The sequence below is a fragment of the Eschrichtius robustus genome, chromosome 3, assembly GCF_028021215.1.
Source record: "Eschrichtius robustus isolate mEscRob2 chromosome 3, mEscRob2.pri, whole genome shotgun sequence".
Classification (NCBI taxonomy): domain Eukaryota; kingdom Metazoa; phylum Chordata; class Mammalia; order Artiodactyla; family Eschrichtiidae; genus Eschrichtius; species Eschrichtius robustus.
The window spans coordinates 88,341,205-88,354,379 of NC_090826.1; the positions used below are offsets into that span (position 1 = coordinate 88,341,205).

The 13,175-nt window shown below is 31.9% G+C and overlaps 1 protein-coding gene across 1 annotated transcript in view; it reads left to right on the forward strand.

Moving 5' to 3' along the window:
- AGL (amylo-alpha-1, 6-glucosidase, 4-alpha-glucanotransferase) overlaps nt 1-13,175 on the forward strand; it is a 77,571-nt gene that overhangs the window by 23,986 nt on the left and 40,410 nt on the right. Inside the window, exons 8-21 of the mRNA XM_068540389.1 lie at nt 1,285-1,408; nt 1,747-1,849; nt 1,945-2,042; nt 2,696-2,835; nt 3,883-4,070; nt 5,801-5,924; nt 6,515-6,678; nt 6,959-7,060; nt 7,174-7,329; nt 7,423-7,573; nt 9,785-9,909; nt 9,999-10,111; nt 10,230-10,364; nt 12,834-12,964. Of these exons, the coding sequence (XP_068396490.1) occupies nt 1,285-1,408; nt 1,747-1,849; nt 1,945-2,042; nt 2,696-2,835; nt 3,883-4,070; nt 5,801-5,924; nt 6,515-6,678; nt 6,959-7,060; nt 7,174-7,329; nt 7,423-7,573; nt 9,785-9,909; nt 9,999-10,111; nt 10,230-10,364; nt 12,834-12,964 (1,854 nt within the window). The remainder of the gene's footprint in view (nt 1-1,284; nt 1,409-1,746; nt 1,850-1,944; nt 2,043-2,695; nt 2,836-3,882; nt 4,071-5,800; nt 5,925-6,514; nt 6,679-6,958; nt 7,061-7,173; nt 7,330-7,422; nt 7,574-9,784; nt 9,910-9,998; nt 10,112-10,229; nt 10,365-12,833; nt 12,965-13,175) is intronic.

The window sequence follows — 13,175 nt, forward strand, 5'->3', positions numbered from 1 at the left end:
TCAAATATATCCTCCTAGTGTGCTGTTGATCTTTTAACTCCTGTTTATGGTGGTTTTTTTCCCCAATGTAACCAAATTTGTTGATCTTTTCTTTTATGGCTTCTGATTTCACATTGTGCCTAGACCTTCAAACAGCAATCTATGTTTTCTTCTGATAATCTTATTTATGTTTTACTTTTAAATATTTAGTACACCTGGAATTTATATAAAGAAGATATTTAACTTTATTCTTATTTTTAAAAGTGTTATTGAGTTGATAATTCATCCTTTTACACTGATTTGGGGTACCACCATAATACTTCATAATGTATAATCATACACTAAATATACATGCACCTGTTAGCTGTGCTATTCCAGTGATCTGTCTTTCAGTCTACCAGTACTAAAGACTGTTTTATAATGTACACCGATTGTGTAGCTTTTTCTGTTTTTTAAACACTTCTTGGCATTTTTCATGTATGTTATTCATCTAGATTAACCTCAGAAACTACATATTAAAATCTATTTAGTTTTTATCTTAGTTTGTTTGGGCCTTTATAAGCTATTGCAAAATCTCTTTAGAATAAGCCAGGTATTAATTAATATAAAATCAAACCCAGTGGAAGCAATTCTGCACCAATACCTGATTTATTAGGAACAAGTTCCAGAAGAAGAGTGAAAATTCCCCCCACAAAATGTTTATTTACTGTTTTCATTTTTTATTATTATATAAGAATATGCTTGTTGATGAAAAGGAAAACAGTATAAAAACAAACCTGTGTGCTTCTTTCAGAGAAAGTCAGGCTGTTAATATGACTTACTTTTTAGAATAGAAAGCAATCTTTGAGGAAAAAAAAAGTCCTAATGTTAATGTATTTGGTAGCACCTGTGAAGAAAATTTGTACCATCAACATCCTTAATGCCCTAAAGAATGTATAGAATAACTGAATGCCAACTGAGGTAGAAAGATGGGACTGAGGTTGAACTGGTAGGAATTGCTGTGTTTTTCTTTTATAGTGTTTTTGGGTTTTTTTTCCTCAATCAGTCAGTCTCTCTCTCTCTCTCTCTCTGTCTTTTCTTCCGTGTGTGTGTGTGTGTGTGTGTGTGTGTGTGTGTGTGTGTACGTGTGTGTGTTAGATGGTGTGCAGGAGGATGGACAGGGAGGTAGGTAGGAAGGATGCTTATGAAATAAACATATGTTTTATTTTCCAAGAAAAAACTATAAACTAAAAATTTGGAATCAGTAACAGTTATAATCTCCTTATGCATATCTGCGTTTAAGATATAATATTTTCTTTCTTTCAGAAAATAGGAAAACAACAAAGCCTGATCCAAAACAACACCTTAAGATTATTCAGGATCCTGAATACAGACGACTTGGCTGTACTGTAGATATGAACGTTGCACTAGCAACTTTCATACCACATGAGTATGTTTTATATTTTACTACATATTAAAGAGTAATATTACTTGTAAACCTTTATGGATAGTATTATTTTCATGCTATTGTTAAAAACCTGAATAGAAAATAAAGTAATTCACCATAATTCTACTACTTCAAATGCATGACATTTCCCCCCTTGTCTGTGTGCCGGTCCGTGTTCCTATACATAAATGTAAAAATGTATACAATTGGAAAACTTCTTCAGCCATAATTAAGATCCTGATGAATATATTTAAAGTTTCTATGACCATTATTAGAAAATTTTTAAATGTAGAATTTGTAAAACCATTAAATAATGTTTGTATTGCTTTATCTGCTTCAAGTAATGGGCCAGCCGCAATTAACGAATGCTGCAGTTGGTTCCAGAAGAGAATTGAGGAATTAAATTCAGAGAAGCATCAACTCGTGAACTATCATCAGGAACAGGTTTTACCTACTTCTTTTGAACTGCTATTTTTCTTTGAGTGTTAATACTGTGTTTTGTGGTTGTCATTGATGTAATATAATTTCACGTTTTCTAGGCGGTTAATTGCATTTTGGGAAATGTGTTTTATGAACGACTGGCTGGCCATGGTCCTAAACTAGGACCTGTCACTAGAGAACATCCTTTGGTTACCAGGTATTCCATTTTTGTTTTCTTCTCATTAAAGGTTAAAAATTGAAAATTGTATTAAACTCTTCAAATTAACCTAAATGTTTCCTTTAATGTGTGACTCAGTACATTTCTTAAATTGAAATAGAAGTTTTGATCTGGTACCTAAGCTTAATATTAATTAATTTTGTTAGGCAAATCTTTAGTTAGAGAAACTATCATTATTATGAACCAATTTATAATCATTTACATTCATGTTTCTGGAGGACTGCATACTTACTAATAAATTCAACGTTAATCAAATTAAGCAAGCATTTAGCTCCTTATACTTTAAGTAATGTACAACATAGATTAGGCAACTGAAGTGTAGTAAAAACCTTTGCAAAATAATGTTAGTACCTCAGTGATTTTCTTAGTAATTTTATGAGATTTTTTAAGTTATTATTTAGAATGTTAATCCGATATGCTATAATACTAACTCAGTTTCTCAAATCCTACTAGATTTACTCAAAATGTCTACTGACGATTTTTTTTACCTATATTGCAGTTTATTTCCCATAAATGGTGTCAAACTAATCTTTTCTATTCTATTCACTAGGGAAGAAGTTTAATAGTGCTAATTCACATTCTCTCCAAAGAGTTTCTCTGTATGGATTTCATACTTAATTGTATCTCCCTAGATATTTTACTTTCCCTTTTGAAGAAACGTCCCTCTCCACAGAAGAATCTATGATTCATGTCCCAAATAAAGCTTGTTTTCTGATGGCACATAATGGATGGGTAATGGCAGATGATCCCCTTCGAAACTTTGCTGAACCAGGTATATTATTTTTGTTAACTTCTCTATGCATAGGGAAATAAAAGTTCGTGGCAAGCTCAAAATATAAATTGTTTATTGATTTTTTTTCCTCCCACTATGCTAGTGTTTTTAAAACTATTTCATTACAGATGCCAGAGGTGCATACAGTTTGAGTGAGAAGAGAAGGGATTGATAGGATGGGATTCACCTTCTTCTTTTCCCTCCTTTCCCTTTCTACCCCTTATCTCCTCAAACAGAATAGCTTTTATATATCTATTTTATATTGTGGTCCTGCCTAAAAGTTTATTTGGGCAACAATTTATTGCATTTTTAAAAGACATTTGAAACCTCTATTATTACAACTATTTACTATAAGAGATATTTTCACTCATTAGCCAGAGGAGTATTTAAGGTATTTGAATGGCAGTTAAACTAGAAACCAATTGTTTTTAGATTCCCCCTCACTTAATACTAGCATCTTATTTTTCTACATCTATTTCATTGCCAGGAAGAATTTTGCAGGGACCTATCAATATATTTATTTTTTAACATTTTAGAATTAGAAGCCTGTTTTAATGACATTAAATTTAATTCAGAAATCTCATTTTTTTTTAAAAAAAAAGTGTAGCTTTGGATTTAAGTATCTCTGCCCTCTCCTTTCTAACCATTCTACATGAAAAAGGACATTCTGCTCTACACCATGGATTTAATGTAACCTATTGCCAAAAATTGGTAGCAAGGTGGAGATGGAGCTTTAAATGTTTTTGGTAGAACTATAGCTTTAAAGGCCTACTATTATTGTTTTCTTTCAAGAGGTAACTTAAATTTTTGCCATTAAGCACACATTTTTAGAAGAGACAATAAGGTACAATTTTAGCAAAATAGATATGAGATCCAAATTACTATTAACTTTAAAAAATTTTACCCCATGCCATTTTAGATGTAATTTTAACCTATATATGGTTTGTGTTAGAAATAGTAAATGTGTTTTAAAAACAAGTTTTTCCTTGAAGTAAATGTTTTCATTTTGTTTCTCAAACCATTGAAAGCAAACTCCTTTCTTAACAGGTTCAGATGTTTATCTAAGGAGAGAACTTATTTGCTGGGGAGACAGTGTTAAATTACGCTATGGGAAAAAACCAGAGGACTGTCCTTATCTCTGGGCACACATGAAAAAATACACTGAAATAACTGCGACTTATTTCCAGGGAGTCCGTCTTGATAACTGTCACTCAACACCTCTTCATGTAGCCGAGGTACATAAAAACAATTCATCTACATTAAGAAAAGAAATTCAGTATTCTTTCATAGCTTTCCTTAAATAGAGTATACAAATATATGCTTCCTTTTGCTAGTTGGATACCAACATTGAGTTGGTGGTAGTATTTAACACTTGCATAATTTGCATAATTCTGACAATTTTTTGCTGCAGCTGTTATGGAGTACTGGGCTATAAAATGTTTGAGTTAATATTTTTATTTTAAGTTAGGGAAGTATATTATATTGTCTCTGATAATACACATACAACCATATTGCTGTATATATATTATTAGAATATTATTCATATTTTAATGTTAATATTTTAACAGAATTAATCTTATTAATATTTTAATATATAAATATTAATTTGTCTTATTCTTGTTATTTTTAGGTTGCTTTCAATACATGAGTAGCCACTGTGAAGTTGAATAGCTTATTTCATATTACAGTGATTATTTAAACCCTAACATTACAGCATATTGAAACTATTTTAGCCTCATTGATTCAAGTTTTATTAATTGTTATAAAAATGTAAATGTAAACATAAAAGTTTTCTATTCCTCTTTGGGTTTTTTACAGTAACTTAAGCAATGCCAACACTTATAGCATTATCTTTTACATTTACAGCTTTGTAAACACTTCAAATTTTCATTCTGTTTATAAGATCTTTGATAGTTTTCTAGTCACAAGTTAGTGTTCTTTGGAAATGTGTGCTTATCTGAAAAACATCTATTTTTATACTTTTAAAGCAGTATTATAATGTATATGTTTCAAGTCCTGTGATGAAAAATTGATTTGATTTGGAAGAATTTAATGAACATTAATTAGTTAAGGTAGTAGACGTTTTTTAGCTTCAAAAAATGGCAGAGGTTTTTTTGTGTGTGCCTTTATAGCAACATCAAAAAAAAAAAATACACTTTTAAGATTGTTATAACATTACGGAAAAACTTAGAATATTAAAATTTAATTTGCTTAATTTTAAGTTACATAATCCTCTAGGATCTTACCTGATACAATTTCAAGATTTTATTAGTCTTTGTGGAAATGTTATGTTAAAAAAAACTTTTTGGAACTGATCTGATTAAGAGTTTTGGGGAATTCCCTAGTGGTCCAGTAGTTAGGACTCAGTGCTTTCACTTCAATGGCCCGAGTTCAGTCCCTGGTCGGGGAACTAAGATACCGCAAGCTGCAAAGCATGGCCAAAAGAAAAAGTTTATTATCATCTGTAGGAAAAACTGGTTTCAGTCTGGTCAGACCTAATCTTTGCAATAGCTAAATGATTCAGCAGTAGGGAATTTATCATGAATAGCTTAGTCAAGTGCCTGGAAATTAATAGTCTGATTAGAGGTATTAAAAACAAACATAAAACGGGGGGAAATCCTAGCAGAACTGCAGTGCTATGGTTTACATTTTTTAATGTGACACTAACATTTTTCTTCTTCCTTTTTTCCTCCCCCTTGTGTCCCTGTATCTGCAAAATCTAATCTTCCTTTTTAACTGTTATATTGTCTTTATAAATTCTCTTGTTTCCTGTATGTATTGGTCTGTTTTATGTTTTCTTACATATGCACAATTACTTTATTTGGAAATTCTTCTTGGATTTCCATTTTGTCTTGCTACATGATATTTTCCTTTGTCAAATCCATGCCTAATCTTGCCTCCTCTCCTTCCCCTGCACCATCTTGCTTTTCTCTTTCTGTTACATTTGTGACTGTGCTTTTTGCAGTACATGTTGGATGCTGCTAGGAAATTGCAACCCAATTTATATGTAGTAGCTGAACTGTTCACAGGAAGTGAAGACCTGGACAATATCTTTGTTACTAGACTGGGCATTAGTTCCTTAATAAGAGGTAGGCTTATTGAAAGTGTTTTTCCCATCTAAAGCTTTAGTTTTTGTTTAAGTAGATTAAAAGGCATTTAATAGCTTTATATACAGCATTTAATAATGTTCAACATAGTTACTGTTCTTTTAAATATTCTATTCAAAATTGCCTAGTATAACTTAATCTGTTTTCATCAGTAAAAATTTCCACTTTGGGGTAAAATATCTCATTTTAACTTGAAAGAGCAGTGGAATGAACTGATGATTCATGAACAAAACCATTTTTTTGGTTGTTGAAAGTACACAAATCTGTTTTTCATCTCCTACCTGCCTATATGATATTAATCTTTAGATTCTTCTCCATGGATTTTATATAACCAACATCCTAATAAACAACATATGTTCCCTTTTACCTGCATGAACCATTTCTCTGGTTAAGTTACAGAGAAGACTTTTTTGTCATTTAAACTAATGGACATTTGTTTAAATGTTTAAAGCAGTTTTATTTTTTATAATATTTATGTGGTCTTTTTTTGAAAGTCAGTCATGATACGAAATCTAATCTCTTCTTGGACATTGATAATGAAGATTGTTAAAATATTCTGTAATACCTTGCAGAGGCAATGAGTGCATGTGACAGTCATGAAGAGGGCAGATTAGTTTACCGATATGGAGGAGAACCTGTTGGATCCTTCGTTCAACCCTGTTTGAGGCCTTTAATGCCAGCTATTGCACATGCCCTGTTTATGGACATTACCCATGATAATGAGTGTCCTATTGTGGTAAGCATCTAACGTGTTTCTTGTATTTACTGATTTTGCTAAATGTTTTGATATTTAGTTCCCTGCTATTTCGTGGTAGTAATATCCACAAAACTTCAAAATAGTGCCTTAGTGATTGTGATACAAAGGTTTTTGAGCGTTTTGTTATTTGTTTTAAAGCAAATGAATGTATCTTATCAAATGTATTTATGCACTTTTACTTCATTATGCTATAGGATGGCACTTTGCATTTGAAAGAAAATAAACTTTTGGGTTTTTTTGTTTTTTTATTGTTTTCTAGCATAGGTCAGCATATGATGCTCTCCCAAGTTCCACGATTGCTTCTATGGCATGTTGTGCTAGTGGAAGTACTAAGGGCTATGACGAATTAGTGCCTCATCAGGTTTGTTTATGTGTTGTTTTTAAAATCCACAAGGCCAAAAACTTTGATCATTTTTGCCAGAGGTTCTCATTGTAATTAAAATGTACACATGGCTAAGTTTTAATTTTGTTCAGATTTCAGTAGTTTCTGAAGAACGGTTTTATGCTAAGTGGAATCCTGAAGTATCACCATCCAGTATCGGTGAAGTTAATTTCCAAAGTGGCATCATTGCGGCCAGGTGTGCCATCAATAAACTTCACCAAGAGCTTGGAGCCAAGGGTTTTATTCAGGCAAGAAACTAAATTTTCTAGGTTTCTTTCTTAAGGTTCAGTTTTAGAGTCTTCCCAATTTGAGCACTAATGTGTTTTCTCTTTTTTTCTCAGGTGTATGTGGATCAAGTTGACGAAGACATAGTGGCAGTAACAAGACACTCACCTAGTATCCATCAATCCGTTGTATCTGTGTCTAGAACTGCTTTCAGGAATCCCAAGACTTCATTTTACAGCAAGGAGGTGCCTCAAATGTGCATCCCTGGTAATGTGATCTAAAAAGTGTCATTGTGATTATATTGTTAAATTGTTAATAATAATAATAAATATTATTAAATTGTTGTTACATATCGTATATATTGTAACACACTGCAAGTGTAGATGTAGTTGAGAAAAAGAATTAGAAATTTTTGATAGCTTATGTTTTTGCTACATGGAACAAAACCTGGAAATACTCTCAAATGTTAACATTTTTTGAGTTGTGAAGTGATTTTGTTTTCATCCTAATACATTCCCTTATCTCCCAATTTGTATAAAATGAACATGTATTTCTTCTATACCCAGGAAAATATATATGTATGTTCATGTGTTTGTATATATGTATGTACATATATTCATATGTGTGTCCAAGTGTTTTTATGTATGTGTATACACGTATTTACATATATAAACCAAAATGGAAAGTAGTTTAATATTTAAGGCTCTTTATAATCCATCCTCACCTACCTTCCTGGCCCTGTGTCACTCCACTGTTTTAACCAAATAGATATTTTCACTGTTCCCCAAGTAGTCTTACTTCCACTTATTTATGAATTCTTTACATCTTTCAAGGACTAAAGTTTCACCTCCTTTGAGAAGCTTTCTCTAAGTACTCAGTGAACTCTCTGTCCTCTGAACATAAAGTAATTATAGTCTCTCTATATCATTCTAACACTTAGTTATAAAATACATCCTTGAGATATATCCTTAGTATTGCTTGATTTTTTTCTAGACATGTGTATTTCATTTCCTTCCTTATTATTATATATAATATATTATGGCATAACATGCTCCTGTGCATACAGCAGCTGTCCAAGTCTGTTGATTAATTGAGTGAATGAAGATTCTCATAAAAATCATCATACTCTATATTGGTTGCTAGTTGCTAAATATTCATAACTCCCATTTTTAGAAATTATCAACTTGAATAGTTTCAGAGTTAAATGTTTATTACTTTTTTTGACTATTCACAAGTTTATATTCAGTAATCTTATTTGGTTGCTGCTAATGTACATATATAGTTTTACATGGCTGCACTCAGTGTATATGGTAGTATCTCAGGGGTTTTTTTTTTTTTTTTTGATCAGTGATCATCCTTAAAAGATTTTCCATTTTATCAGTCCACAAAATTGTGATTTTCATTATGTTAAATATTTCATATTTTATGTTAGTATTCCATTTTTAATATTTTGGGGTATGTTTAGCAGTGTTCTTTAAGATTTGAATATACACTAGGAATAATTCTTTTTCTTTTGAACAATTTTCTTAGTATATATTGCCAGAAGTAGACTTCTGGATCAAAAAGTCTTTCATTGTCAGATTAATGGCTTAAAGTTCAAATTATTTAAATAATAACGTTGCAGTTTTATATATCCTTTGGTCCAGCAATTCTATTCCCAGGTATATATCTGAGAAACTCTTCTGCATTTCCATTAGGAAATATGCACAGAAATATTTATTGTAACATTATTTATAGTAGAGAAAAACAATAACAATGTTAATAAAATGAATGCATTTTGGTATATTCATACAGTGGAATACTATCTGGCATTTGAAATAAATGAGGTAGAGCTAATCTATATTAGCTGAACAAACCTAAAAAAAAAATACAGTGTTGTCCAATAGAAAGGAAGTTGCAGAAATGTATATGTAACTTGAATCCACTTAAATAAACTTGGACATATGGAGAATAGTATATGTTGCTTAGGGAAACATACACATGTAGTAAAAATGCACAGGATCAATGAACCCCAGCCTTCAGGTAGTGGTTACCTCTGAAGGGGGAGAAAGGGTACACAGGGACTTCAGTTGGATCTGGAATGTTTTCTTAAGCGAGGTAGAGAGACCTGGGTGTTTTAAATTTTCCCCTATTTTTTCTATCTTTGAAATATTCCATTTTTTAAATGTAAGCCTTTCAAGTGATCTACTTTCTCTCCACTCAGTATTAGGAAGGTTATACATTGTTCCCCAGAGCTAAGCCATTATTACTTGATGGGATCTCTTTTCAAATAAAGCTTTGTTAATTAAGTTGTGATTTTTTTTTAAAGCATTGTGTAAAAGCTGCATCTTGGGTAGAATTATCTACTTTCAGACTGTTTTTTTTTTTTAATTAACTGATATTTCATATTCAACTTTAAGTGATTTAAAACCCCTTTACCAATTCTTAATTTCAGATGGTTTAATATGAAATTTTGTTAAAGTTCTTATATATTCCTAGGCAAAATTGAAGAAGTAGTTCTTGAAGCTAGAACTGTTGAGAGAAATACGGAACCTTATAGGAAGGATGCTAATTCAATCAATGGACTGCCAAATGTCACAGTAGAAATTAGAGAACATATTCAGGTATTTGGGACTCTCTTCCCACTACTGTATTTAACATTTTAAGGACATTAGAATTATCTATTGAAAGGTTTTATATTATTTTTTTCAAGCTTAATGAAAGTAAAATTGTTAAACAAGCTGGAATTACCACAAAAGGACCCAATGAATTTATTCAAGAAATAGAATTTGAAAATTTGTCTCCTGGAAGTGTTATTATATTCAGGTATGTTACTTAGAGTTCAAACTGTTAACTTTACTTATATTTAAAGTGTTTTACATATCCTGTTAATTTTGAATAAATTACTCCTAAAAATTAACTATATTTTAATTAATGTTTTCAGAGTTAGTCTTGATCCACATGCACAAGCTGCTGTTGGAATTCTTCGAAATCATCTGACACAGTTCAGTCCTCATTTTAAATCTGGGAGTCTTGCTGTTGACAACACAGATCCTATATTAAAAATTCCTTTTGCTTCGTAAGTATGCCTTATTTTATGGAGAATTGCACTTTAATAACTGATAAGTTACCACAAGCCTGATTTAAGTAGTTTTAAGAGTCCTGTATATCCTTGTTGCTTAAAGGATAGTCTAAGGACCAGGAGTATTTTCATCACTTAGTGTTAACATTTAGTCCTGTTGCTTGTGCCTGTGTATGCATGCATGCTCTCTTACTCATACACTCCCAGATAGATAGATAGATAGACATGTATACATATATACGCTATACATATTTGTCTATCTATATATATATACACGTCTCTATACACATATACACAGTTTTTCTGAGCTATTTGAGACTAAGTTGCATACATCATACTTCTTACCACTTCATTTATTTAATGTCAATGCATTATTCTAATATATGGCTATACCATAATTTATTTCATCAGTCTACATTTTTTGGACAGCTGAATTGCTCCCAATTATTCCCTATTATGTATGTCTTTGTACATTCATCTTTGCATAAATCCTTAGTTATTCCTTTACTAATCATGCCCTTGCTAGGTGGTGCCATATAGTACTAAAGAGTATGGGTTTTGAAATTTAAGGCTGGGTTTAACTCCAGCTTCACCACTGTCAGTATGATCTTGGACAAATTATTTACACTTTCTTCATCTCAGTTTCCTCATCTGGACAATGGGGCTTATAGTAGTTCCTACCTCTTAGATTTTGTAAGGATTAAATAGGATAATGCATATAAAGCACTTAACACAATTCATGGCACATAACGAATGCTCAATATATGTTTGATATCATGAGTACTAGGATAATTTCCAGGGTTGGAATTTCTGAGTTAGACTGTCTGTATATATGAGGCTTTTAATACTGCCAAATCCACTCCAGAAAGATTATATTAATTAATATTTTCAGCTCTATGTAAAAGAGTCTAATATCCCACATCCTTACTAATACCGAGTATATATTATTCTAATGTAATGTTTAAGAGTGTAGAGGATGCGACTAGACTGCTGGGGTTTGAGTCCAATTTCAGACTCTTAGCTGTAAGAAGTAAGACCTTGGGCAAGTTACCTAAGAGATATAATTACAGTGACTCGCAGAATAGTGTTTGACACAGGGTGAGTGATCAGTAAGTGTTAGCTATTATTAGTCAAATTGGTAAATATAAAATACTTTAAAATGATATCTCAATTTATTTTAATATTAAGCTAATTTTTTTGTTCATCAGCCATTTGTATTTATTTGGTGATATGTCATTTTACATATTAGCTCATTTTTCTGTTCTGTTCAATTGTTTTTGTTGTTTTTTAAGAGCTTTTATTAATAAGGATATTAACTCTTAATTCAAACCATACTTAGTAGTTACATTCTAAAAAAAAATCTGTGATGAAGCAGTTTTGTGTTTCTACGGAATGTTTATAAAATGCACATTCCTCATCAGAGCTACTCAGATTATTTTGGGACAAGATCAAGAAATCTGCACTTTAATATGCTTTCCAGGTGATTCTTATGCAAGGAGTTCACTGGCTACATCTTGAAAAACATTGCACTAGAATGGAGTTGGTACTGAGGCTACCGATAGATTTGACTCACTCTTGACTCACAAATTGCAGAGGAAGGGTCAGTCCCAGCTGGGAGGAGGGAGGCTAGCAAAGACAGAGGGAACAAAGCACAGCTGACAATTTTCTAAGCTGAGACAGAACTAAAAGACAAAGAAGGGAGTACATTCAAGAGGATATGTATTCAGTTATATAAAATGAAATTACCTGAGCAGTTAGAAGTGCAAGAAAAGAAAGTAGGGTTTCAGTTGCATTCAGGTGTAGTCATTTACACAATCTCACTGCTAACTGGACAAAGGGAAGCCAAGGCGATGATAGTTAAACACTTCCTTCTGCTCATTAGCAAGAAACATCTTTATCTAAGAAAATCTGGTTTCTTAAACAACCAAGCTGAAGGGTAATGCAACCTTAGGAGCGGAAAGGAGAAAAGGAGAGGAATGTAGCAGTAGAGTAACACATGATTTCCTAGGTGGTTAACTGTGACCTTTGATTATCCTTTTATTGGTCCTTTGATAATTATTTTGAGTTTAAGATAATTAGCATAAAAAGTTCTTATTGCCCCCACATAGGAGAATATAAAGGAGAGGAAAAACTAAGTCTGAACTAAAAAGATTAAAAACAAATTTATAAGGTAAAGGATATAGCAACCAAAAGATTTTTCCAGTATACTTCTAATTAATAAAATTTAGCACTTGATTATTTCCTTGGCTTGGGAGAAATGTTACTTCTAATTGAGTTTTTAGCATGTTTATCCTCTAATTATTATTTATAAATGTATATTGTTTACAGTGTATAGTATAACGCTGAGTTCCTAAAACATACATTGCTAAAACATTTTTTGTTATGATTCAGATTTTCTTTATTTTTATTGAGAGCAAGTGAAATTTCAGTATGTTTAACCAGTTTTCTTTATTTTCCAACTTTTAGTATTGCCTCTAAATTAACTTTGGCTGAGCTAAATCAGGTACTTTACCGATGTGAATCAGAAGAACAAGAAGATGGTGGGGGGTGTTATAACATACCAAACTGGTCATCTCTTAAATATGCAGGTCTTCAAGGTAAGCAAGTATAAAGATAGTGAAACTTTTCGGGGTTTTTTGTTTTTGTTTTTGTTTTTAAGGGTCATATGGTGTCTTCCTTATAGGAATAAGAGTATGGGCTCAGAGTTCAACTGCTTGGGTTCGAATTATGGCTCTGCCACCTACTCATTGACCTCTGGCAAGTAACTTAAATTCTCTGTGCCCCAACTTCTGCCTCCATAAAATGTGA